Raw genomic sequence first — 27345 nt, 5'->3', positions numbered from 1 at the left:
TACCTTTTTTCCCAACGTTTCGGCCAGGTTGCACTGGCCGTGGTCGCGGAAGACTGACGTCCCAGCAAAATGTCACCGGAGATGTAAACAACACAAAACTACCCGATATTCATTTATATAAATGTTCGGGGTAGACAAATAAATATAATCTACCCGCTTTTAGTTAATGTTTATTTCCCACCATGTTTATTTTAAAGGTAAAAATAATGTTAATTAATCGCGTTCGACCTGTATGTGACTTTAAATATATGTTTAATGATTTCTTATCAAGTGCTAAAATATAAAGTTTCATGGTTTTATCTTTTAAAATTAAGAAATCCCATACAAACTTTCAACCTCTTTTTCAACCCCTTCATCCCTTTTTTTCGAAATAAAAAGTAGCCTATGTTCTGTCTCAGGGTCTAAAGATTGTCTGTTCCAAATTTCATCAAAATCGGTTGCGTGGTTTAAGCGGGAAAGCGTAACAGACAGACAGACAGAGTTACTTTCGCATTTATAATATTAGTATGGAGATATAAACGGGTAGAGTGATATTTATTACCTATTCTACAGAAATTATTGCATCTGGCTTTGAATATATGTACTGTTCATTTTTATATTAAAGGAAAAAATGGAAAAATTTACGCTTCCGGCGGGACTTGAACCCGCACCATTTTTGCAATCCGTGCAATGCTCTTACCAATTGAGCTACGGAAGCCACGCCGGACTTCGCAAATCTTTCCATGCCTTTCCTTTTGTGTTTTCCATTTTTTCCTTTAATATAAAAATGTTTAGAATCGTTAGCAGACGTTTCTGCTTAATAAAAATTAATTATATGTACCGTTTTCAAGGAAAATATACCACATTATTATTAGGACGAGCTTGTATCGTATTTATACGTTTAACCTCTTATGTCCTGACCTGAGTTCCTTTAATAACCTAACCACAAGAATACATTTTTGAAAAAACCCCCGACCGCGACATAGTAGACCGATTTTCATGAAACAGGCTAAGAACACTCCCGACTAACTCAGCTTTCAGACAAAAAAAACTAAATCTAAATTCAGGTTCATCCGTTCGGGAACTACGCTGCCATAGACAGACACACACACAGACAGACAAACAGACAGACAGTCACGTCAAACTTATAACACCCTGTTTTTGCGTCGGGGTTAAAAATATGTTGCGAAAATATCTTTAAAACGGAGGTTCGCTCTCGACTGTTTCCTCCTTCAAAACTTAATCAATCAGAACGAAATTTGAGAATCTGAATAACAATGAAATAATCTGTGTCAGACCGTTTAGTTTTTTTCAGTTCAGCTTTCAGACAAAAAAAAAACTAATCACACACAGGCAGACAGACAAACAGACAGACAGACATGTAAAATTTATAACATCCCGTCGTTTTTGCGTCAGGGGTTAAAAAGGAATTCGAATTTTGAACTACAATGGGATTAAACAAAGTTCCAAAGTCAACACCGCAAAATTGAGTCTGGGTGTTAGGGGGATATATGGATAACCTGTTAGATCATCCTTCAACAACCGACAACCGACAATGTGATACCTTTTACTTGAGACCGTCAAACATGGCTAAGAACACTTCTGACTAATTCAGCTTCCGAACAAAAAAAAAACTAAATCTAAATCGGTTCATCCGTTCAGGAGCTACGATGCCACAGACAGACACACATACAGACTAACAAACAGACAGACAGGCACGTCAAACTTATAACAGCCCGTCGTTAAAAATCGAAAACGTCAAAAACTCACAAGGCGCTGTTCGTCAAAGGTAAAATTCATAAATATTATAATTACTAGCTTATACCCGCGGCTTCGCCCGCGTAATAAAAGTATTCATTAAGATTTTCATTTGGATCCGTAGGGACCGTAGGTTTCTCTGTAGGTATATTTATCTGCGATTATTTCGATTGCACATAATACTTTTGCTTGCAATGATTGTAGAAATATTACACATCGACCACAGCGTAGGTAATTCTATATACGCTGGGGAAACCTTTATAAACATCCCACATAGCCCGTATTTCGACACTATGATCGGTGGGTAAAAAGTACTTTTTTCTATTATCCCTTACAATTTTTTACATTTTGCTTATACTTATCGCAAACGTAATCTTCAAGCAAGCAAACAACGATCGTCTTAGAGCACATTGATTGTAAGAGACCGCCGACCGATTATCCGTATCCCTCTAACGATACCCATATTATCCGTATCCGTATCCGTATCGCTATCGCTACCGCTATCGCTATCGCTATTGCTATCGCTATCGCTATCCCTATCGCTATCCCTATCGCTATCCCTATCGCTATCCCTATCGCTTTCCCTATCGCTATCCCTATCCCTATCCCTATCCCTATCCCTTATCAAGATGTTTAATGATATAACACTTTAAGTTCTCGCGCTTTGTACACATATTTAAAGTCACATACAGGTCGAACGCGATTAATTAACATTATTTTTACCTTTTTTCCCAACGTTTCGGCCAGGTTGCACTGGCCGTGGTCGCGGAAGACTGACGTCCCAGCAAAATGTCACCGGAGATGTAAACAACACAAAACTACCCGATATTCATTTATATAAATGTTCGGGGTAGACAAATAAATATAATCTACCCGCTTTTAGTTAATGTTTATTTCCCACCATGTTTATTTTAAAGGTAAAAATAATGTTAATTAATCGCGTTCGACCTGTATGTGACTTTAAATATATGTTTAATGATTTCTTATCAAGTGCTAAAATATAAAGTTTCATGGTTTTATCTTTTAAAATTAAGAAATCCCATACAAACTTTCAACCTCTTTTTCAACCCCTTCATCCCTTTTTTTCGAAATAAAAAGTAGCCTATGTTCTGTCTCAGGGTCTAAAGATTGTCTGTTCCAAATTTCATCAAAATCGGTTGCGTGGTTTAAGCGGGAAAGCGTAACAGACAGACAGACAGAGTTACTTTCGCATTTATAATATTAGTAAGTATAGTAAGTATGGATGGATGGGAAAAGCTGGGTACTCTATAATCTGAAGTGGAAGAATTTGTTGTTTCACCAAAGATAATGTGTGTTTGTTTGTTTGTCCGTCTTTCACGGCCAAACGGAGCGACGGATTGACATGTTTTTTAAGTGGAGATAGTTGAAGGGATAGAGAGTGACATATGCTACTTTTGTCTCTTTCTAACGCAAGCGAAGCCGCGGGCAAAAGCTAGTACAGCACGGGTAGCATGGTCGCGCGATAGACGATAAAATATCAGGCCGTCCCTGTCGCACTATTAGCAAGTGCGATTATAGGGACGGCCAGATGTTTTATCATTTATCGCGCGACCATAATTGCCTGCCTGGACCAGATTATATTGATGATAATTATTATTTGTAACCATTTAGTTAATATTGTCTTCAGTTACCGCGATAGTTACTCATGAAATAAAAACTATGAAAACGGATTAAATCGCGTATAATGAGTTTAAAATTCATCCCGATGTTTCAAACACTTTACAGCGTTCGTGGTCAACGGGTGACTGAGGAAAAATTACAATGTGCAAAAGCTACCCATATTCTTGTATATAACCATTTAGTTGTTGAAGAAAAACATTCACACAACAATAACATAGGTCAACCAGCTCAGTAAATGCAATACTTTACTAATACTATGCCCACACTATGACCTATGTATAATGTATTATACCAGACGTGTAATATTTTATTTTATCAACAAAGGCATAATAAAGGATTGTATTGTATTTTTGTATGAAAATAAAAAATAGGAAAGCAATATAGTAATAGTCAAATATTCCATTAAAAAAATAAAAAATACTTAATAAATCCATAAAAGTTCAAATGATTAAAAAAAACTTCGAACTCGAACCCACGATCTTCTGCATCATAGTCGGTCGTTTGACCGAGACGCCATTTCGATTTACATTAGCAGTGTCGAAATACACGATATGTATCTTTGTTGACAAAATGCGTCATTATTTCTGAGTCTGCTTGAGTTAACTAAACCAATATCTTTAAATAATTACTTGTCAAGAGCCAAATGTCACTGATGACAATGTCAACTAAAAGTGCGCGAAATATGACGGCTCTGTGTCTGTACACAAAATTTGGCACGCACATTTACGTAAAATTAATAAAAAATTCACATGGATTTGTCCATGATTTCTGTATGAAACAATGTATTTCATTCACTACCGCGACGACGGATAATGTATAGTAGATGTATGCGCATATTTTTATTTAGTTGTAGTGTGCGGTGACTAAATAAATGGTAGATGTTTTTTGTATGGAAAGCGAGCCACCTTAAAGACGGGCAACTCAGTGGATTTCACTGAGTTCATTTGACACGCTAAGTAGATACGTTTGCTTGATCTATGGTATATATGACATCTGTGGACTAAACACTTTAATTTATGTTAATCAATCGCGTTCGACCTGTAAGTGATTATTAGACTTATATTGACCGGGATATAGACCGTGATTACCTTTTTGATTTGTGTCGAGCTCCCGATATTTCGACGCAGTTGCATGCATCATGATCACGGAAAACTGACGAAGGCGGGTGGATGTCGGATGGATGTGTGTGATCCTGCATGCAACTGCGTCGAAATATCGGGAGCTCGACAAAAATCAAAAAGGTAATCACGGTCTATATCCCGGTCAATATGTACAAGTCATTCAAAACTCTTAGTGCTTATTGAATTATCTCACCTGACACATACAGCTGTCCCTAGCAGTCCGAAGCAGTTGCAACCAGCCTGCCCGGGTTGAGTAGACCCGGTACGCTTTAGCACCATGCCCTCTTTGCCCTTACACCCGAACTCTGATATGAACGACAGATTCGATACCTCGAGGAATTTTACCTGTTGACAGATAAATACATTGCTGAATATATAATAGTTTGAAATTTAAAAAAAACAGGCATCTGCAATATTTGACGGGGTTAATTTACAGAAGGGGGGAAGGTTTCGGGTGGTCTTTTCAAATCGTTTTCGCATAGCACAGGATCTGGTAGCTACCCTCACTGACCCACTATCAAAATACACCTTATATTAAAATAAACAAAACAATTGTCCGTTTCATATACATGTTGGCTGGTTGAATTTTCTTGTGGATTGGTATAATTTTGCTGTTACTTTATTTATTATTGCAAGCGTATTTTTATATAAACTAAATCCAATTCTTTAATAGTAGGACAAGATATAAAATCCCACTTGGCAATCCAACTTACCGTCTCATGATGGTTCCTATAAATAGAAATATTGAGTAGATTGTACAAATATTCTTCTAGCTGCTTCATTCTAAGCTGGATTCCCTCGTATGTGACCATCACCTCTGGTTTCTTTGGAAATCTGGAGAAGAAAGAAATTCCTTTTTAAGGTCATTCGTTTATAATATCTCAGCAACAGTGGCACACAAACTCGAAATCTGGTTTGGCTTGTTATATTCTAATAATGTCTAATCAATAAGATCCCCGTTCCGAGTCATGGCTTGTCCAACAGGTCTCCATCGCCATACAGCGGAGTAACGCTGCTAGCGTGATGGGTACCTTTGGACCCGGCATGGCACGGAACGGGTTCCTTTAGGTAGGTATATATACTACTTTTTTTATATAATTTTACAAGCGTAAAAAATATTAATTAGTATTATATTAAATAATAAAAATATATGTCGCAGCGAGAGCTACGCCATCTATTGGTGCAGCTAAGAACAACGAGTCGGTGCTGCTACTTTAAATAATCCTATCGTGATATCGAAATGTCAAGTTGACACTTGAGCGGAATCGATTTTGCAAATGGCAACATTGAGGAAAACTGATCATTCATTCGATGCGAGGAACGGTTGATTTTGGGGAATGAAGTTCGTTGTGGAGGTTAGAATCAGGGTCACTTTTCCGTGTGACCACGCAGCCATTTGCACGTCGCGTCCGCTGCATTTCGTTATCCGTTTGCATCAACGAGGTAGTGTGACTTTATTGTGATTTAGTGATTGAATCTGTTAAATTAAATATTGTGGAATCGATTTCAAGTTTTATTTCAAAGATTAAACATGGAGGACGAGCCATCCGATGAAGAAATTATCTTCAATCCGACATATAAATAAATTAGGTCCTGACCACCGGCAGGTCGGGCCCCGCTGCTGATGATTTGTTTTTTTTTTTTTAGTATGAATAGGTAGACGTTTGACCATGATCACATCTGATGGTAAGTGATGATGCGGTCTACGGTGGAGCACGCTTACCTATGAGATACCTATTTACTCTTGCTTTAAAGAGACCTGGATTGTACTCATGTGACAACACAGACTCAGGCAGGGCATTCGACTCCTTGGCGGTTCGTAAAATAAATGTTGAAGCGAAACGCTTAGTGCGTATTTTTGGAATACTAACCGTGAAGCGATGCCGTATTGCCGATTGTCTGGTGGTCCTAATGTGAAATGGGGACGGAGGAATTGTTTTACCTGGGTAGTGCGCCTTTCCTTTTTCGCGGACGCGCCATTTTCTTCGACTGGCTTCGTGGCAAGGCCTCTAGTGCAACCTGAAAAGTATGTGCGTAAACATTTATTGGACATTACATTATTAATGCCTGTTAAAAATTGCTGAATTTATTTGTTTCACTCATTTTAGTCGCAAACGAAAATATAATTTTATTTTAACAGAGTTTTTGTGTAACTGCGCTAAGAAAAAGTGAGTGATTCTTGTCCTAACACTAACAGACAATAATAGCATTAGTTTATTACAAGATATCCCATTCTGGAACTGCCTTTTTAACTCATCATCCTCCTAGCGTTATCCCGGCATTTGCCACGGCTCATGGGAGCCTGGGGTCCAATTTGACAAATAATCCCAAGATTTGGCGTAGGCACTAGTTTTTACGAAAGCGACTGCCATCTGACCTTCCAACCCCAAGGGTAAACTAGACCTTATTAGAATTAAGGAGGTAGGGCATAGCGAATGATATTCTGCTTTGTGTAGTAGGGCACAGCACAGCGGATATCGTCTCGCTCGAATCTAGAGCAGAGCCCAACTGGGGAAGTACCTCCGCCTTACAGAAGACCGCAGCCAAATAGCACTAGACCCTACTCATAGTGTTGTGTTCCTGCCGGTGAGTAAGGCTGCCAGAGCTCAACGAGGGTGCGGTGTGCTGATGACGGGAGGACTTACGGAACTAACTTGTTCCGTCTATTGTCCTTTGAGTCGTCGGCAACCCGAACCCTCCTTTGAACTTGTACACTCCTTTTTGCTGTGTACTTAACACAGCAAAAGGGAGTGTACAAGTTTCTAATGGGGTGGCAACGCGCATGTGACACTGTTTGAGTTGCAGGCGTCCATAGGTTACGGTGACCGCTTTACATCAGGCGGACCGTATACTTGTTTGCCACCGACGTAGTATAAAAAAAAAAAAATTAGTCCGGTTTCCTCGCGATGTTTTCCTTCACCGAAAAGCGACTGGCAAATATCAAATGACATTTCGCAGATAAATTCCGAAAAAGTCATTGGTGCAAGCCGGGACTCGAACCAGCGACCTCCGGAACGCCGAACCAGCTCTTCAACGGCCTTCTTAACTACAAGGATAAAACTAGAATACTCCACTTGGATTAGATGCCAGAGAGCACTGTTGTTACAGTGGGCTAAATGCGTTTATTACGCGCTTGTATCCACTCCCTTCCTTGTTGTGAAACTAGAACAATAGTGCTCTGCCTACCTCTCTTGGGAATACAGTCCAGGGTTTATGTACCTTCTCAGCTTTCTCCTCATCGTGAAGCGTATTCTTGAAGCTGGCTCGACGCGATTTGTGCGTTTTCGTGGGGAAGGGGATGTCGAGCGACGCGCGGTACAGCGTCAGCTGTTGGTGCAGGTACAGAATGTGCTTGTAACGCTTGCGAACTGTCCAAGAGAAGTCGCCGTGCTGGAGGTTGATTGTGTATCTGTGGACCAATGGTTTTTTTTTTATAAATAGGCTTACTCTTGGCCACAGACTAGCCGAAGGCAAAGACGTGGCCTACGATGGAGTGAGCTCGCCCAGAAGATGCCTGTTCACTCTTGATTTGAAGGTTGCCGGGTTATATGAGCTCGGAAATATAGCCGCCGGCAAGAAATTCCACTCCATGGCAAAGCTTAAACCCTTATTTAAAGTCCTAGTTCATAAAAAATTAATAGTTTAAAAAACACTATAAAACACGCTTTTATAAATGCACGTAAAAGCCAAAAATAAATTATGGATCGTTCAAGTTGTCTCTATTTGTAAGCTGAAGTTTAAAAACTATGTGCTTTTAATTATAATATTTGATTGTAAAAGCGTGGGGCGCTGGAACAGGAAAGACTTTTTGTATAACTTGCTGATAAATCAAATTATGCTATGTTACGGGAAGGAGGTTACACAGATTGACGCGCTAACTGGAGTTGCAGCATGACTAGTAGGTTCTACATTAAACAGTCAAATCAATTAAAAGTCAGTGTTCAAAGTAGGTACCAGTTTGTCGAACTCAGACAAAATATGCGCTAGTAGCGAGGAGAGTCGACAGTCACCGACACTTAGAACGCCGCTTTTTTCCGGTAATCAAAGTACAAAAGGGGAAAATGTCTACAGTGACAGGATGCAGAGTTCTTGTTCGTGGACGAGATATCTTTGGTTCTCTTTGGTAACCCTTAGGCGGCATATGTAAACGTTATGTTCTTATGCAACTTCATTCGCCAGGAAGTTCGGATTAGTATTTGTTTACAAGAAAGTCTTTCCTGTTCCAGCGCCCCACGCTTTTACAATCAAATATTATAATTAAAAGCACATAGTTTTTAAACTTCAGCTCACAAATAGAGACAACTTGAACGATCCATAATTTATTTTTGGCTTTTACGTGCATTTATAAAAGCGTGTTTTATAGTGTTTTTTAAACTATTAATTTATTTTATACTTTTTAGTCATTAATAATGAGATACTTTTAACATTTATACATAAATTTATTTCAAGTAGGCTGATTTTACATGCCATTTGTGGCTTAACGTGTACTTATTGCTAATTGCTACTTAATAATAACTAGCGGCTACCTTCTTATTACGGTATTATCATAAAAATGTTTATACCTAGTAAGTTATCCGTAAAAGATAGACAATATAGACATGTGTCATCGCGGACTTTTTGAAGACATTAGAGAGACATACTTTCGCCATACATTGTTTTGAAGCTCTCAGCTAGTGGGATTTTGTTTGACTCGATTAGAAAATATTGTCACATTTCAACTAATTCAAACAAAATTTAAGTATTTCTTTTTTGCCGAGCCCCCCTTTATTTGCTCTTAAGGGTCACAGGAAAACCATTACCCAACTTATTTTAAATAAAACGTTGATCTTTCTTTTATGCGGAGGGCCCCCCTTTGTTTGCTCTTAAAGGTCACAAGAAAACGCTAACCCAACTTATTTTAAATACTACGTTGATCTTTCTTTCATGCGGGGGGCTTCGCCCCCCGAGCCCCCCTTTTCTTTACTCTTAAGGATCACAAGAAAACCTTAACCCAACTTATTTTAAATACAACGTTGATCTTTCTTTTATGCGGGGGCTTCGCCCCCCGAGCCCCCTTTGTTTGCTCTTAAAGGTCACAAGAAAACGCTAACCCAACTTATTTTAAATACTACGTTAATCTTTCTTTTATGCGGGGGGCTTCGCCCCCGAGCCCCCCTTTTGTTACTCTTAAGGGTAACAAGAAAACCCTAACCCAACTTATTTTAAATACAACGTTTATCTTTCTTTTATGCAGGGGGCTTCGCCCCCCGAGCCCCCCCTTTGTTTGCTCTTAAAGATCACAAGAAAACGCTAACCCAACTTATTCTAAATACTACGTTGATCTTTTTTTCATGCGGGGGGCTTCGCCCCCCGAGCCCCCCTTTTCTTTACTCTTAAGGATCACAAGAAAACCTTAACCCAACTTATTTTAAATACAACGTTGATCTTTCTGCCTGTGTGGTGACGGGTTAAGAATTTCACCTCCCCCTTTCTTCCCGTGGGTGTCGTAGAAGGCGACTATGGGATATGGGTTAAATTGTGGTGTAGGCGAGAGGCTGGCAACCTTTCACTGCAATGCCACAGTTTCGTTTTCTTTTAACCCCTTATTTGCCAAGAGTGGCCCTGAAGCTTTAGTGGTTTCATGTGCTCTGCCTACCCCTTTATGGGATACAGGCGTGATTGTATGTATGTATGTATGTTGATCTTTCTTTTATGCGGGGGGCTTCGCCCCCCGAGCCCCCCTTTGTTTGCTCTGAAAGGTCACAAGAAAACGCTAACCCAACTTATTTTAAATACTACGTTAATCTTTCTTTTATGCGGGGGACTTCGCCCTCCGAGCCCCCCTTTTCGTTACTCTTAAGGGTAGCAAGAAAAACCTAACCCAACTTATTTTAAATACAACGTTTATCTTTCTTTTATGCGGGGGGCTTCGCCCCCCGAGCCCCCCTTTGTTTGCTCTTAAAGGTCACAAGAAAACGCTAACCCAACTTATTCTAAATACTACGTTGATCTTTCTTTCATGCGGGGGCTTCGCCCCCCGAGCCCCCCTTTTCTTTACTCTTAAGGATCACAAGAAAACCTTAACCCAACTTATTTTAAATACAACGTTGATCTTTCTTTTATGCGGGGGGCTTCGCCCCCCGAGCCCCCTTTGTTTGCTCTTAAAGGTCACAAGAAAACGCTAACCCAACTTATTTTAAATACTACGTTAATCTTTCTTTTATGCGGGGGGCTTCGCCCCCCGAGCCCCCCTTTTCGTTACTCTTAAGGGTAACAAGAAAACCCTAACCCAACTTATTTTAAATACAACGTTTATCTTTCTTTTATGCGGGGGGCTTCGCCCCCCGAGCCCCCCTTTGTTTGCTCTTAAAGGTCACAAGAAAACGCTAACCCAAATTATTCTAAATACTACGTTGATCTTTCTTTCATGCGGGGGGCTTCGCCCCCCGAGCCCCCCTTTTCTTTACTTTTAAGGATCACAAGAAAACCTTAACCCAACTTATTTTAAATACAACGTTGATCTTTCTTTTATGCGGGGGGCTTCGCCCCCCGAGCCTCCCTTTGTTTGCTCTGAAAGGTCACAAGAAAACGCTAACCCAACTTATTTTAAATACTACGTTAATCTTTCTTTTATGCGGGGGCTTCGCCCCCCGAGCCCCCTTTTCGTTACTCTTAAGGGTAACAAGAAAACCCTAACCCAACTTATTTTAAATACAACGTTTATCTTTTTTTATGCGGGGGGCTTCGCCCCCCGAGCCCCCCTTTGTTTGCTCTTAAAGGTCACAAGAAAACGCTAACCCAACTTATTCTAAATACTATGTTGATCTTTCTTTCATGCGGGGGGCTTCGCCCCCCGAGCCCCCCTTTTCTTCACTCTTAAGGATCACAAGAAAACCTTAACCCAACTTATTTTAAATACAACGTTGATCTTTCTTTTATGCGGGGGCTTCGCCCCCCGAGCCCCCCTTTGTTTGCTCTGAAAAGTCACAAGAAAACGCTAACCCAACTTATTTTAAATACTACGTTGATCTTTCTTTCATGCTTCCCCCCTCGAGCCCCCCCCCCCCCCCCCTTTTTCTGTTCTTATCTTCCGACACCATCATCAGGCCTTGAAACCTAATCGTAGTCATAGTTCATTACAAGACTTTTCTAAGAAGCCCAAAAACAGCTATGATACGATGTTCCATCATGTAGTTCCAGTTCATATCTTCCGGCTCCATCATCAGACCTTGAAACCTAATCGTAGTCAAAGTTCATTACAAGACTTCTAAGAAGCCCAAAAACAGCTATGATACGATGTTCCATCATGTAGTTCCAGTTCATATCTTCCGGCTCCATCATCAGACCTTGAAACCTAATCGTAGTCAAAGTTCATTACAAGACTTTTCTAAGAAGCCCAAAAACAGCTATGATACGATGTTCCATCATGTAGTTCCAGCTCATATCTTCCGGCTCCATCATCAGACCTTGAAACCTAATTGTAGTCAAAGTTCATTACAAGACTTTCCTAAGAAGCCCAAAAACAGCTATGATACGATGTTCCATCATGTAGTTTCAGTTCATATCTTCCGGCTCCATCATCAGACCTTGAAACCTAATCGTAGTCAAAGTTCATTACAAGACTTTTCTAAGAAACCCAAAAACAGCTATGATACGATGTTCCATCATGTAGTTCCAGTTCATATCTTTCGGCTTCATCATCAGACCTTGAAACCTAATTGTAGTCAAAGTTCATTACAAGACTTTTCTAAGAAACCCAAAAACGGCTATGATACGATGTTCCATCATGTAGTTCCAGTTCATATCTTCCGACTCCATCATCAGATCAGCTCAACAGTACCATATTATTGTATTGTCATCGGAACTACATATAGCTGCCAATTTTCATTACGCTACGACTCCTGGAAGATGGTTAAATTAGCTTCCTTAGATTCCATTACATACATAGTTACATACACGACGACCTAATAAAAGCGTGTTAAAAACAGTGGTCGTACACTCCTTTCGGACGGATCCGGCACAGCTACGCAGAAATCATTAGGATTGCCGTAACTTGACGTCCCTTTGCGTGCGCTACCATAGATAAGATAATTGCCATGATTTTTTACGTCCTTGTGTGTGAAGATTTTTGACTGCCCTAAATAATCGAAAGAAATAATACTCTGAAAGAGACAACACGATTCTGGTGGCCTTATTGTACGGTAGTTACTACTCTTTATTCTGTGATAGTATAAAACTTTACAAGCGTCAAGCTTTTTTTCTTTGCTATGTTAACATGGAGTTAACATAGCAAAGAAAAAACCGGCCAAGTGCGAGTCGGACTCGCCCACCGAGGGTTCCGTACCTACAAAACTATTAGGTACTTTTACGTTACTCACATAAGTCTAAAGACTGGGCTAGGCTAGAAGTATAGGTTCTCTAATGAGCATAATTGTGTTTAGCGCCACCTCTCGACGAATTCGCGAACTAATTAGCACAGCTTGCGTGAGGTCTTTTATAATGTTAACCAAATTCAACATTTTTTATTTTATTTTAAAGTAGGTGTTTTATGTAAAATTTCGTACACTAAAGTTATCCAGCCGATAAAGTTCGTTTGTCCCTTTCTATCACACCAATACGTCGGAAAGGGACAACCGAACTTTATCGGCTTGATAACTTAGTGTACGTTTATGAATAACGGGGTGAGTATTACCGTACTGTAAAAATGTAATGTATACGGATTAATGAATTTAATATAGATAGGTAATTATTGATATGTGGCAAAACGAAGGAAATTGTTTACACCTTCGCAATAAGTATCTAATGATATTTTTTTAATTTACCATGTTACTTCACGTACCTACTTAGGTACTTATTTTAAAAACTCTAAAAATGTCTATTGAGTTTCTGTCGCAGACCACCATGTGGCTTCTGCATATTCTGCGCTGTGATAGAGTTGCCATAGTAGGTATGTATATATTGTATAATAGGCAACAAGAGGCAAAAAACATATTGTGCTAAAATATTTAAAATACCTACAGTCATTTCCGAAACGTGTGAATTCATGTCAATACTTTCTTTTATCAGTAATATTACACGGAGTAGGTAAACGTTTCGTGGCAGCGGCAGCGCACACTGCAGAGAGCGCACGTGGACACCGGCGCGGCGCCACAGAATATATAATAGCACAAGTAAAGAAGGCCCACTGCTTTGATGTTTCCGAAATGCCGCCTTTTTAAATACCTACAACATTCTTACAAAGAAACGAGCCGCACGTGCGCGGCGTCCGGTGATAGGGTTACCAATGGATCCAAACGAATTAATACTCATATTAAATGTTATATTATTATATTCAAGTCTTGAGTACTTTCTAGGTATATACGCTGTATTTATATATTTTTGTTCAAGGTTCCAATATCACAAGCCTTATTGAACTTTTCCGTGGGACTTAATCAGTTAGATCTGTATAAGAATATCTTTTAGTATTTATTTTATTCAATATGTCTATTTAATTAAGTATTATTAGCCATTCCACCCGCGGACATCGCTTAAAAAACCTCGCGACGTAAAGTAACAATAGAAAGTGCGAACGTGCATTCCGTGAGAATGTGCGCCACCCCTGAGTAGGCCGCGAACTCGCGGCCACAGCTCGCGGCCGCCAGGATATACTTGTAGCGCGGCGATAGGATAGCGGAGTGAGCCGACCCTGGCGGCGCCAGCGGACGCGTCTGTGTGCGTGAGCTAGGTATGCATACAACTACAACTGCTGTAGGCACCGCCCCCCCCTCAGCGCGTCCTCTGCGGCGCGGCGATAATCACCTAGCCCTAAGGCCCTGGTTTCTCTGGCCCGTCACACGCGCCCGGCGGCGTTTGGATGTGAGCCGCGTGTGCCGCTGTGCCACACGCTGTCGGTCGCGGGTGCGTGGGTTTTCTGACCCTTGGTCACCCGTCGTCGGCGACGGAACTCAGAAGCTCTGGTAGACTGATTTTTGAACTGTTGTGTTGTGCTCTGATCAAAATGAATGCAAAAATACTTACATTGTAATTCTTAGAGGAAGAAGATTATACGCGACTTAATCCGTTTCCATATAAATATTGATATTACCCAAAAAAAGAGACGGTCAAACGATATTTTCGTATGAAACCGGCAAAAAGAAAGTGAAATTTTTAACTTGGTACTCAAACACTTGCATTGTAGTAAAGAAAAATTTACATCATATATTCGATTAAGTATATCGAAAACAGTTCACAGAAGTACAATTCATCCATTGAATTACTATGTACTAACATACTAGAAATTACACCCCAAACAAAGTCTGTGCTCCGGCCGGCACCGCGCGGCGCATGCGTGGGGAGGTACCGTGTCATACTCATACTCATACTCATTTATTTATAATATTGTTACATATTACACGTCACAATTGATTTAGGTACATAATTATTATATGGTATATTAAAATTAAAATTAAAATTAGAGTAAGACGACCAATGACCACCTAGACGCGACACTCTTAGTGTAGACCTTTTTTATACTTTTTGTAAAATACTAACCCCCTTATTCATAAACGCACACTAAAGTTATCAAGCCGATAAAGTTCGTTTGTCCCTTTTCGGCGTATTGGTGTGATAGAAATGTGATTATGTTAAATTATGAATAAGGGGGTAAGTAGTTTAATTTTAGCACTATCATACATTGTGCTATGTTTAAGTTCTACTAAGTGAAACAAAAATACATTATTGATTTTTTTCATATACCTACTTTAATTACCCTTGAAGAAAATCATAGGTTATTATTGTATGAAAATATCGATTACAACTCGTGTTAGAACTGTGTAGTATTCATAAGTATAACGTGAAATAAATTTAACATTTCTCTTTTATATATTACAAACAGAATATAATCACAATTACTATACTTCATTACCTACATGTCAAGTCTGTGCGATTATGATGCGATTAACACGTTCGCGGACGCTCAGTCGGGTCTCTGGGACACCAATATTTTGTATGGGAATTTTTCGACTGCTATAGCATACCTGTCCCTAGACAGCTTATATTAGGGTTATTATGTGACGAGGAACGCTATAGCATTCGGATGCTATAGCATACCTGACAAAATACAGAGGTAAAATGTGATCTTATGTGACACCGTATGCTATAGCATACGATGCTATAGCATACCGTGACACAATACTGAGTCAAAATGTGATCTTATATGACACCGCATGCTATAGCATACGATCCATAGATGGTGATACAGCAGATTCATACTGTAGAATCATATCAAATAAAACATTTAGTGTTTCTGGCTGCGGGGATGATGCCCACAAATAAAAGTATAAAGCTTGTTCACGAATACAGAGTTTTTTGGTACAAGAAGAATTGTCTAAATGTGTATCTCCTACAGACTATTTTGGAGTACCTAACTTTCGTCAGAACTGTAGTCACCCGTTTCGTCATTGAGACTAGAATAATGTTTGTTCAAACCTGCTGTTGTATAGGTGCTAAAGGCCTTCGTTTGGTGCGATGATTTCTGGGTAGAACTTATCCACTACCTCTCACTACGCGATGATTCGCCCAGCTTTATATGCTATTTTACAAGCATCTAAACCAAGTTCAAGTAGTTAAACACCAACAAAATTCACTCAAAAAGATATAATTTAACGTAAACAGTCAGTATCAACCAGAAATAGGGTTTATTCACAATTATATGAGCAAAGCAATGACTAAAAATTACTCAAATAATAGGTGTAAACATGCCTCGGTTTTCTTAATTTATCATAACCAAAATCACGGTGTATTATTATAAAACGACAGTGGACATGTTTGTTAACAAAACCGCAACACAAAATTATATATAAACTGTAAAAATAATTACTTATGATTTTTTAAACAATCCGTAAAATTGCGTTTGCGCTCGAAATTTGGCCACATTTCACGGGCCAACTCCCGGTGACACTCGCGGGGCTACTGCGCAAATTTCCATACAAAGAGGTATTCTATAGCATACGCGTCACAAAATGGTGAACTCGATCTGTGACGCCACAGCATATTTTTTAACTGCGATAAAACTATGTAATATTGCAGTATGCATACTATGATTCTAGTGAATGGTAGAGGAAATGTTGGTGAATAATATTATACTGTGAACAAGCAGATTACTAAGCAAACAGACGCAGAAATTCAAACCAAATAACGTATTCTATAGCATACGCGTCACCAGAAGGAGTACAAAAACGTATGCTATAGAATACGCGTCCGCGAACGTGTTAATCTATGATTTCGTTCAACAAAATGGCAGCGATAGCTTCGCGTTTGAGGAGCGCGTCCCTTCATTGAAATAATTACTTAAAGATCGATTAACATAGCGTGTATACTAACCGATTAAATGTGACACGTCAGTTTTATTCGATTTTCTCGTATGGCTTAAACAGCATCTTGTTGCGCAGGAAGGCATTTTTACATTTTATTTGTGTGCAGGCAGAAACATAAGTCCAATGGACTTATGTTTGTAGCGCAAACGTTTTGCTCGCAGTGTCCTCTCTAGTATTACCTCAATGAGTTCATCATTATCTTTAGTGAAGTCAGTCATTTTCCATATCAAGACGCCACCCGCCGTCCGTTGCTATTGTACAAAACGAATACAGACCGTCGCGTGCGGCGTGTGACCTTCGCCCGTCGAACCACCCGCCGCCGGCAACGTTTCAAAGAAACCACCCTCAAACATTTCCGAACAAAACATTCGAACGTCGTCAGTCGCGGACCCGCGTAAAAAACCACAACACGTTCTATGAACATTGGTCAAGTGCGAGTCGGTTTTCGGCTTTTCCATACAAAGAACTCATGAGCGCCTGAACGACTGTGATGGCAAAGTTAACTTTTCGCACTTTCAAGACTTTACGTATATATCTCGGAAACGATAAGAGATAGAGCAAATTGGACTTCAGATTTGGGCTGTCGTTGGCACAAATTCTATGTTTTCGTCAACAGAGACCTTTTTTGGACCGATTTGAACAAAATTTTGCTCAGTCCACTTACAAACGGTCTTAAGCGCCTCCTTTTTAGTAGGAACTTAAGTCATTTTGGCAAACGAAAAAAAAAAATTGAACAATTTCTAAAAAGAATAAGACAGAAATGAATTTCTTTCTACCTGTCCATCACGCTTACAAAATTTTAAGACGTTTAGTAACTGCTTGCAGCGTCAGTGGGTGAAAATCTTAATTTGAGTTTTTTTCTCGTAAGTCCGACTTACGCTTGACTGTAGATTTCTAATAGGTTTTCCTGTAATCTACAGGTAGAGGGCTATCTCGTGTATTTTTTTGAAAATTTTACGCTAAGTAGTTTCGGAGATAAGGGGGGGGGAATGGTCATTTTTTGTCTATTTTCTTAAATTACTTCTAAAATACCAAAATTAAAAATTAAAAAAAAATATATTTCAAATGCTCATAAAATTCTCTTTCATTTGATATATAACACAATATAGTTTTAATAACTTTGATTTTTAATTTTCAAGTTTACCCCCCAAAAGTGACCCCTATGATTAAATTTCATTTAATTAAATTACATGTCCGTCTTTGGGCCACAGGTTTACATACGTGTGCCAAATTTCAAGTAAATCGGTCCAGTAGTTTCGGAGAAATCGGCTGTAACAGAGGGACAGACAGACACACGAGTGATCCTATAAGGGTTCCGTTTTTCCTCTTTGAGGTACGGAACCCTAAAAAGTAGAAAGCCTTAATGCTTTCCTTAAGGTTCATATTTGGGTTTGTAGCGTACGTCCTTAGCGAACATAGACAGTGACCGGCGTTCATGTGTGGGAATGAAATATCTGATCGCTGTTACTGACTCCCACTTATATCCGCTACTCAACGCTAATGGCTCAGCCACGACATTGGTCTAAGCGCGACAGCGGGGAGCGGCGGCCATACATTGAAGCGAGACACAGCGATGGGACTTTTCATTCGCACGTACCTATGGCTGCCGCTCGCCGCTGTCGCGCTTAGACCAATGTCGTGGCTGGGCCGTAAGGCCGCCGTAAGAAGTGACCGGGCGGCCGGCCGCAAGTGGCATGAATATCAAATCTTATCATATATAGACTATGGACGAAGGGGCATAAAAAAACAATGACTAATTCGATAGCTTCGATTAGATTAATGGTCAAGTGTTAAAATGGAATGATAAACATAGCTAATTAAAGCATTGGGCAAGCAGATTACGATAATCCATTTTGTAGGTACTAATATTAGGGTGACCTTCCTCTAAAGATGTTTTACGTGTTCTCTTATCATCCACTAATGGGTAAGTTGACCCCGCTCATATGCTATGTGGACATTGTGCACCAATGAACATGATTAGTGTAAACCTCAAAGCATATAGCTGCGTGTCGCAGTTGTTAGCTTATTAGCCGCCTTTACACAGACGCTCTATCGCGCGTGATACAGCAATCGCGTGTGAAAGAATGCGCGTGTAAAGCCGACGGGAGGGGAAGAGAAAGACCGCGCAATTGCGTGCGCTGCAGAGGGCGTGCAATCGCGTAGTTGAGGTTGTCTTTACACGTACGTTCATTCGCGCGCGCAACATGGCGGACATACGCTCGTGGACTAAAGAATTAGTGGTTGCAAATTCTCTTTACAAATCGATACTATTAATAACAATAAACAATGATAATGCGGTCTATCGCGCACGATTAGCCTTTACACTCACGCTCTTTCCGTTCTCAAAAACTTCGTCGCGCGAAAGAACGTAAACATCAAAAACTAACAACACGCAATCGCGCGCACATCCTTAACCGCGCGCTATCCTGTGCGCTCCGGGAACGCGCGATAAAGCGACTGTGTAAAGGCGGCTATTGATCCTACAGTTGTGAGCGTGCGTGATGACTCGACTCGCTGGTCGTTCGGATGTCCACAGACAAATGATGCGCGTGTATTGCGCAAAAAATTACAAATCGCCCGGCATGTTTGATCTCCTTCTTTCCTATATATGTGTTGGTTGAACAATTTCAAAAAGTCTCTAACTTGCGTTCTCAATAAAAATTGAAAATTCACCAGTTACAATGTTCCACCTACTAAATGATTTTTTATCGAGTAGAAACGTCAACTAACGATGCTATTAAGTCATACGACTTAATCGTATTTTTCATCATTGTAGTTTGACATCAATACCATTACCAATAACTACATGTGCTGGGCTAGCACATGCTTAACAGGGTCCTAACTGGCCCAGCCTCGCGAGGCACAACGTCCGTCCTCATGCGCGCACGTTTGCCTCGCCCGAGCTTTGTGCGGCAAGATGGCGGCCCTCGGTCATCTGTTCAAAACAGTGAGACGCGAGGCGTGCGGCTGGTGTGGCGTGAGATTATGCCTCCGTGACATACAGGCGCGGATCTAGGCGCGAGCGAGTGGAGCGGCTGCTCTAGACGCCAAACCGTAGGAGGGGCGCCAAAATGGCAAATGACAAAAAAAATGCCTCGATTGCATCTTTTTTAACCCCCGACGCACAAACGACGGGGTGTTATAAGTTTGACGTGTCTGTCTGTCTGTGTGTGTGTCTGTCTGTGGCATAGTAGCTCCCGAATGGATGAACCGATTTAAATTTAGTTTTTTTTGTCTGAAAGCTGAGTTAGTCGGGAGTGTTCTTAGCCATGTTTCATGAAAATCGGTCCACTAAGTCGCGGTTGGGAGTTTTTTCAAAATTTTAATTTTGTGGTTAGGTTATTAATTTAAGATTAGCAGTTAAATTCATAAAAATTAAAATTTTGAAAAACCCCCGACCGCGACCTAGTGGACCGATTTTCATGAAACATGGCTAAGAACACTCCCGACTAACACAGCTTTCAAATAAAAAAAACTAAATCGAAATCGGTTCATCCGTTCGGGAGCTACGATGCCACAGACAGACACACACACAGACAAACAGACAGACAGACAGACAGACAGACAGACAGACAGACAGACAGACAGACAGACACGTCAAACTTATAACACCCCGTCGTTTTTGCGTCGGGGGTTAAAAAGCATGTATGTTTCTTAGAAATAAACAGATTTTTTTTTTAGTTTCTTAAAAAATATATAACTGCAGAACCTGATCTAGTCATGTGTTAGACATGCATGCGGATTTACATTAAAGGAATGACGTACGTATGTTCACCTGTCCAGTAATCTAGCATATTAATTACTATCGCGGCCAGTACTTGATTGATTACGATGAGTAATGCACTTCACTTGAAGCTCATCACTCTCATCAGACCAATTACCTTAATTATACGTGCTGGATGTTTTCAATACATTGTAGTCTTATAGAGTGCGCTATTTTATTATAGTTAATATAATTTTTAACCCCCGACTCAAAAATGACGGGGTGTTATAAGTTTGACGTGTGTCTGTCTGTGGCATCGTAGCTCCCGAACGGATGAACCGATTTAGATTTAGTTTTTTTTTGTCCTAAAGCTGAGTTATTCGGGAGTGTTCTTAGCCATGTTTCATAAAAATCGGCCCACTATGTCGGGTTTTTCTTTTTCAAAATTTCAATTTTGTGATTAGGTTATATTATGTTTAGTAATAAAATCAAATGTTAGCCATTGTTGGATGAATGCAGTCATTTCTGTCGGGATAGTTTGGTCTTACGAAAAAACTTATGAAGTATAAACTTCTAGCAGGTAGTGCTTGAGGAGTTTTGTAATTAGCAAAATGGTAATCATTAGTATGACATCAGTTAAATTTTAAAATGGAAATCGTATAATAGATAAATTTATTAATTAACCGTAAAAACCTACTTGGAAATTAAAATGCTGTTTTCTGTTTACTTTTTACAACAACCCACTTCCAAAGCACAAGAAATGAAAACGAAAATGATACTGATGATGATGATAATTTATCGATACTCACAAATTAGGGTTAAGTAGATGAGTGGTCACGCTGCGCTCGTTCTCCTCTATTCTGACCTTTATTTCCACGCCGGGAATGAACACTTTCCTGTGCACCGAGTTGAACTTGACCGGTGGGTCGTGGACGGTTTTGTATGGCACGGAATTGGTTTGTGTGGCTGAAACAAGGTATTTATTGATTTAAACTTTGTGGCACACTTACAAAAAAAGTACAAATGGCGGACTTAATGCCTTAAGAGGGTTTTCATGTGAAAAATAGTCAAATCGCAACCAAGCGCTTAATTATACCGTGTGTGGTATCAAATTAAAGGGCTTTTTGAGTAGTTTACAAATATATAACATTTTCTACTTGGTCTAACAAAATATGAGAAAATGTCCAGAAGTGGTAATAATTGTTTCAAAAAAATGCCAAAAATGTATAATAGAGATTTATAGTCACTAAGGCATAAGAGAAATTTTAGTAAACGTTGCAGATTAATTTAGTACGAAAATAACTTCTATGTGATGTAGATTTTCAAAGAAATTGTCACTTAATTTTAGGTAATTTCTGAAAAAAAAAAATTAATTCGTTTTAGTCTCGTTTACTCTTTTTCAAAACCTTATAATAAAAATGTAGTGTGAGAAGTTTGTTGTACAGGATATACGTATTATAAATTTACCAGTTTCAGTATTGAAAATTGTCCAAATTTTACAAATAAGATCGACTAATTCAGCGCTATACGCGGGTTTTCCTAAACGTGCATCAGATAAAAAATCATAATTAATTTAGTGAGTCAGTTTTCAAAAATCCATTCTTATAAGAATCAACATAATAAGATTCTCTAACTGAAACTTGAATTAAATATATCTGTTAGATAACGGAAAGTGTAGTATTTCACCGACTAAAACTATCAATTTTACATTATTTGACGTTTTTCTTGAAAGCAGCCTTAAGGCATTCTCTATCAGTCAAGCATAGGACAAAACGGAAATTATCGAAGGAATATATGAATAAAATATTGAAATAAGTATATAGGTTTTTTTTCTAGATTATTCAAGAATCCTACTGCTAGGCAAAGGCCCTTGATTTCGACTGCTCCCGATTGGATGATTCCTGCGGCATGATTAGGTATTTTTTAATTTATTGATAGATTAAGTTTCCGTTTTATAAAAAAAAACTAACTATTTTGGCTCAACGATCCAAATGAGAGATCGCCACCTGTCCCGATCCTGCGCAGCCTCTTCCGTTTTATCCTATAATATATTAGATAGATCGTGTCGTCCAAAAAGCGCGTCTGCGCGTCATTATCAAAAGAGCATCCATCTCAAATGGCGGCAGCGCACCTTCAAGTCTTCTGGTGTTTTGGGCGTACATAGGCGACGGTGATCGCTTACCATCAGTCGACCTGTCTGCTCGTTTGCTCTCTCTCTCTCTCTCTCGTAAAAATGTCGGGAATGACACCAACTATAGAACTTCGTTGGAAGAATTAAAGTAGTGCCTAGTAGTACTCACTGCCATAGGTACAAATTACAATCTCCTGGGTCTTAAAATGTTTACTTTCTTCTGCATCTACTGCAAGCGAGATGTATGTATGTATACTATTTTTCCTTTCAAGCAGCTGTAACGCTAAACTATTGAAGCAAAAGAAATCGTGTCTTTGTTTAATTTGCTTCTACCTATTAAAATAAAACAAACAATCTTCATGCCTATCAGAAGGTAAATACTAAGCAAATCAACAAAAGCTTTACAATTCATAGATAATACATATTCATAATGACACTTGTAATTATTTAATATCGGTTATCTACAATATTTATTAGTTGTGTTCCTTATCTGTATCGATGAGTAATAAATATAAATTATATTAGCTATCGTATCACGTATACTTTTACTGCTCTCTTAGAACATGTATTTCTTAAAAATAACTCAGAGTCATATATTTGTGACATGACCTGGAATACACTATAAACAGTATAATAAAGAGTACCTAGGTCACTCCTCGGTCACTGGCGATCAAATATATGAAAGAAGCGCGTTCCTAGCACACAGTCTGAGCTCGTGTAAGTGAACGCGTACTATGCTTGTATGAGTGAAATATGACAGGTTGACTGTTTGCGTTTTGACAGGCGGTAACTGTGAGGCAACCGAGAGGGGGTGGGCAGCACTTTCAGCGGGGAGCGGGAGTGGCCATACTGTACGATAGTACTCTTTATTATACTGTGCCTAGGTACTATCATACAGTATGGCCACTCCCTGTTTCCCGCTGAAAGTGCCGCCTACCCCGCTCTCGGTTACTCACAGTTACCGCCTGTCAACAATGCGACCGATCGACATCAGTCGCTTCCTTCCCGCTCTTCCCAAAAACACACTGCAGCGTCGGCCCGAGCTCTCAATCAGGGTAGAGCGAAATGGAATTATAGGGCGCTGGTTACTACTTACTATCAAAATTCAAACGAGGCTGTTCATATCATTTGCCATTGTGGCGCCCTTCCTATGGTTTGGCGCTTAGAGCGGCCGCTCCATTCGCTCTATCTTAGATCCGGCCCTGCGAGTATGCACAAATGCGTTTCTAGGGAAATAGACTGTAGAATTGTCTTGACATGACAAATAAAAGTACGGGAGTAGAAAAAAACTCACCAACAGCATCAGTCTCCTCCTTCCCGATCTTGTCGGCCTCGATGATGGACAGCGACTCCGGGACCGCCAGGCTCAGGTCGAAGTCCGAGTCCGGGCCGGGGCTGGACTCGAACTTGGCGAACATCTGCAGGCAGTCCTGCGCCGACGAGGGCGTTGGCGTCTCCATGCCGTAGTTTGTGTAGCTGTATAGTTCCTCATCTGGAATTGAATTTTGTGCTTGTGAGTTGCTTGAATTCAAACTCGGGTAATAGACGGTACAGTCACTCAGGGCCGGATCTAGGGTACAGCGAGAGGAGCGGCCGCTTTCGGCGCCAGACCATAGATGGGGCGCCACAATGGCAAATGATAAAAAAACAGCCACGTTTCCGATTTTCGATTTTGGTAAAAAAATGGTAAACAAAGGCGTCATAACTCCATTTCGCTCTATCCTGGTTGAGCCGGGGCCGCTGCTGGGGCCGGCGCTCCAGACACCAGCAATAACATATTACCTATTCTTCGTAGGCCGCAAAAGATGTGCCACTTTATTTGAAAGGTTCGTAGTAGTAAATAATAATTTCTTACACAAATTAACTAAACCCCACAGTAATAAAATCACCAATACAAGCTTATACGCAGTATGCACTACACGTAATAAAATCACCAACTTCTATAGGGCTATGACGTATACATAAGGTGAATACTCTGTGGTATGTCATTATGGAATGATTCATCAAATTATAAGGACAGCCCGAGATGAGTTTAACAAAAGAAGTGAGTCTAGAGATTGTGTTGTTCGTCATGTAATAGGTGTTAGGCACTGGTCCCACCATGAGCTAGTAAACTATGAGCTATCGACTATAAAAACGAACAAAATATAATCACTCCCGTGCAAATAAAAGAGACACGGCGATGTTTATAGTTACTCGCCCAGCGGTGAGCTATCAATATCGCCGTGTCTCTTTTATTTGCACGGGAGTCGGGAGTGATTATCTTTTGTTCGTGTTTATAGCCGGTAGCTCATAGTTTACTAGCTCGCGGTGGGACCAGTGCCCTAATGGGGTATAAGTATTAGGTTAGGGCTATTCTCTATTCTATAAATGGGGATATTAGAACTTTTAGCGTCAATCTATTTATTTATTTAGACTTTATTGGACAATAAAAAAAGTACAAATGGCGCACTTTATTCCTTAAGGCATTCTCTACCAGTCAACCATAGGGCAAAACAGAAACCCATGACTATGTTTTATTACTTTCATTAAAAAAGTGCCTGGCGAATTTATTCATAAACCTCTCCATGCGATTTCGCAGCTCATTGTACTACTGTATTGTATCAAGTAATCACAGGAGCAGTTATGTTTTATGTGGAAACGTGAAACGTAATCTTAAAATTATTTTTTTCGCGTTTTATATAATTACGTTTGTAATATACACTGATATTATTAATAAACAGCATTACGTAATATAATGCTATAACATTATGAACTGTCGCCTGCGGTAATTTCCCGACAAATACGGCATACATAAAGATCATACCCTCATCTTAAATGTCGGCAATGCACTGACAACCCTTCCATAGGCTGCGGTAATCACATACATCAGGCGATTCGTTTGCTCGTTTGGCTCATATATCATAAAACAATATACTATTCTAACTACAGCAGATTTCATTCTGGCACACGCCTATTATGAAGGTTCCCTAAATAATATTTAGTAAACATGATACTTTCTCAATGCTAAACCTAAAATTAAACAGAACAGAAGGTCGATCTGGCCAACTAATTCGACACAAAACACATTTAGTTTTTACTGTGAAGGTTTAATTCAGTTGTAGGAAAACTTTTTTTCATTAGGTGTCATGAAGACATGGGCCAGATTCACACCAACAACAACAATGCATTTTTAGGGTTCCGTAGTCAACTAGGAACCCTTATAGTTTCGCCATGTCTGTCTGTCCGTCCGTCCGTCCGTCCGTCCGTCCGTCCGTCCGTCCGTCCGTCCGTCCGTCCGTCCGTCCGTCCGCGGATAATCTCAGTAACCGTAAGCACTAGAAAACTGAAATTTGGTACAAGTATGTATATCAATCACGCCAACAAAGTGCAAAAATAAAAAATGGAAAAAAATGTTTTATTAGGGTACCCCCCCTACATGTAAAGTGGGGGCTGATTTTTTTTTTCATTCCAACCCCAACGTGTGATATATTGTTGGATAGGTATTTAAAAATGAATAAGGGTTTACTAAGAGTTTTGAATGATTCACGGTTATTTTCATTAGACTTATATTGACCGGGATAACGCTGAAACCCCCCCCCCCCCCCCCCCCCACCCAAACGCCAGTGGTAACGTTGAAAGTGAACGCAGCCGACGCGCGCGAAGGAGGGTAGATCGCGCGCTGTCTATACAACTTTAACATCCACCCGCCTTCGTCAGTTTTCCGTGATCATGATGCATGCAACTCACAGATCAATACAACAAGATGGCCCTTACAGGGCGACTCGCGGTCACCAAGCATACGACAAATAAGGTTTATAAAAGTTTGAACGCGTGCGACACCGATCAGTAGCGCCCAAGTATACGACCCGTTAACAGTGTCCGTGTCCGCTCGGGAAAAAATCTTAAATAATCAATTTTGGTTGCAAACAATGGTCTCTTACAGCATAAAGTGGTGTGGCAAGTCTTCTAACACTTCTACATGTAAAAAAGATGGAACAACATTCCACAGTTAAGTCAAATTAATTATTTTGTTGAATATTGTTTATTGTCCGCGGAGTTCATTTATACTGGTCAATATGGTTGTGCTGAGCGGCGCCGAGGCGCGTCCATCCCTCTTTACCGAGTTAACAATGTGATATGCTATCCCTTTCACGTAAACGACTAGGCATGGGGCCATGTTAGTTTATGTCTGTTGCGGGAACTTCGTACTGCCGTTCGTACCATGTGCTACCATTTTATGAAATATAAAAGAAAGCAGATTTGTAATAGTGAATAATTATCTAATTTAGTTGGTTATTTAACTTAGTAAACGTAAGTAAAAATGCACAGTTTAGTTATTAGTTACTAGAATGATTTTTATTGAGATGCTATCACAATTATCATCCTCCTTGCGTTATCCCGGCATCGGCATTCGCCACGGCTCATGGGAGCCTGGGGTCCGCTTTGGAAACTACTACCAATTTGGCGTAGGCACTAGTTTTATGAAAGCGACTGCCATCTGACCTTCCAACCCGAAGGGTAACTAGGCCTTATTATAATGTAATTATAATATTATAATTTGTTGCAAAACAAATTCACCACAGTACTGGTACCGGTACCATTGTCTATAATAGACATGTCCCATTCCCATCCCTACTGCTAATCATAAAGGCGCGCCATTATTTGAAACGACCAATGGCAGCACCGTGCGCGCCCGCC

At 40.0% G+C, this 27345-nt stretch overlaps 1 protein-coding gene across 2 annotated transcripts in view; it reads right to left on the bottom strand.

Annotated features, from left to right (window-relative positions):
* Window positions 1–27345, bottom strand: part of LOC125229230 (phospholipase D2) — a 65382-nt gene that overhangs the window by 27390 nt on the left and 10647 nt on the right. For both annotated transcript variants that reach the window (XM_048134027.1, XM_048134025.1), the window contains exons 2-7: window positions 23960–24157; window positions 21344–21500; window positions 7719–7908; window positions 6442–6518; window positions 5213–5333; window positions 4693–4844 (exon numbers count right to left, since the gene is read on the bottom strand). In XM_048134027.1, the coding sequence (XP_047989984.1) occupies window positions 4693–4844; window positions 5213–5333; window positions 6442–6518; window positions 7719–7908; window positions 21344–21500; window positions 23960–24125 (863 nt within the window). In that variant the 5' untranslated portion in view covers window positions 24126–24157. The remainder of the gene's footprint in view (window positions 1–4692; window positions 4845–5212; window positions 5334–6441; window positions 6519–7718; window positions 7909–21343; window positions 21501–23959; window positions 24158–27345) is intronic.

The sequence above is a fragment of the Leguminivora glycinivorella genome, chromosome 8, assembly GCF_023078275.1.
Source record: "Leguminivora glycinivorella isolate SPB_JAAS2020 chromosome 8, LegGlyc_1.1, whole genome shotgun sequence".
NCBI lineage: Eukaryota > Metazoa > Arthropoda > Insecta > Lepidoptera > Tortricidae > Leguminivora > Leguminivora glycinivorella.
This window is presented reverse-complemented; position numbering and strand designations above follow the sequence as displayed.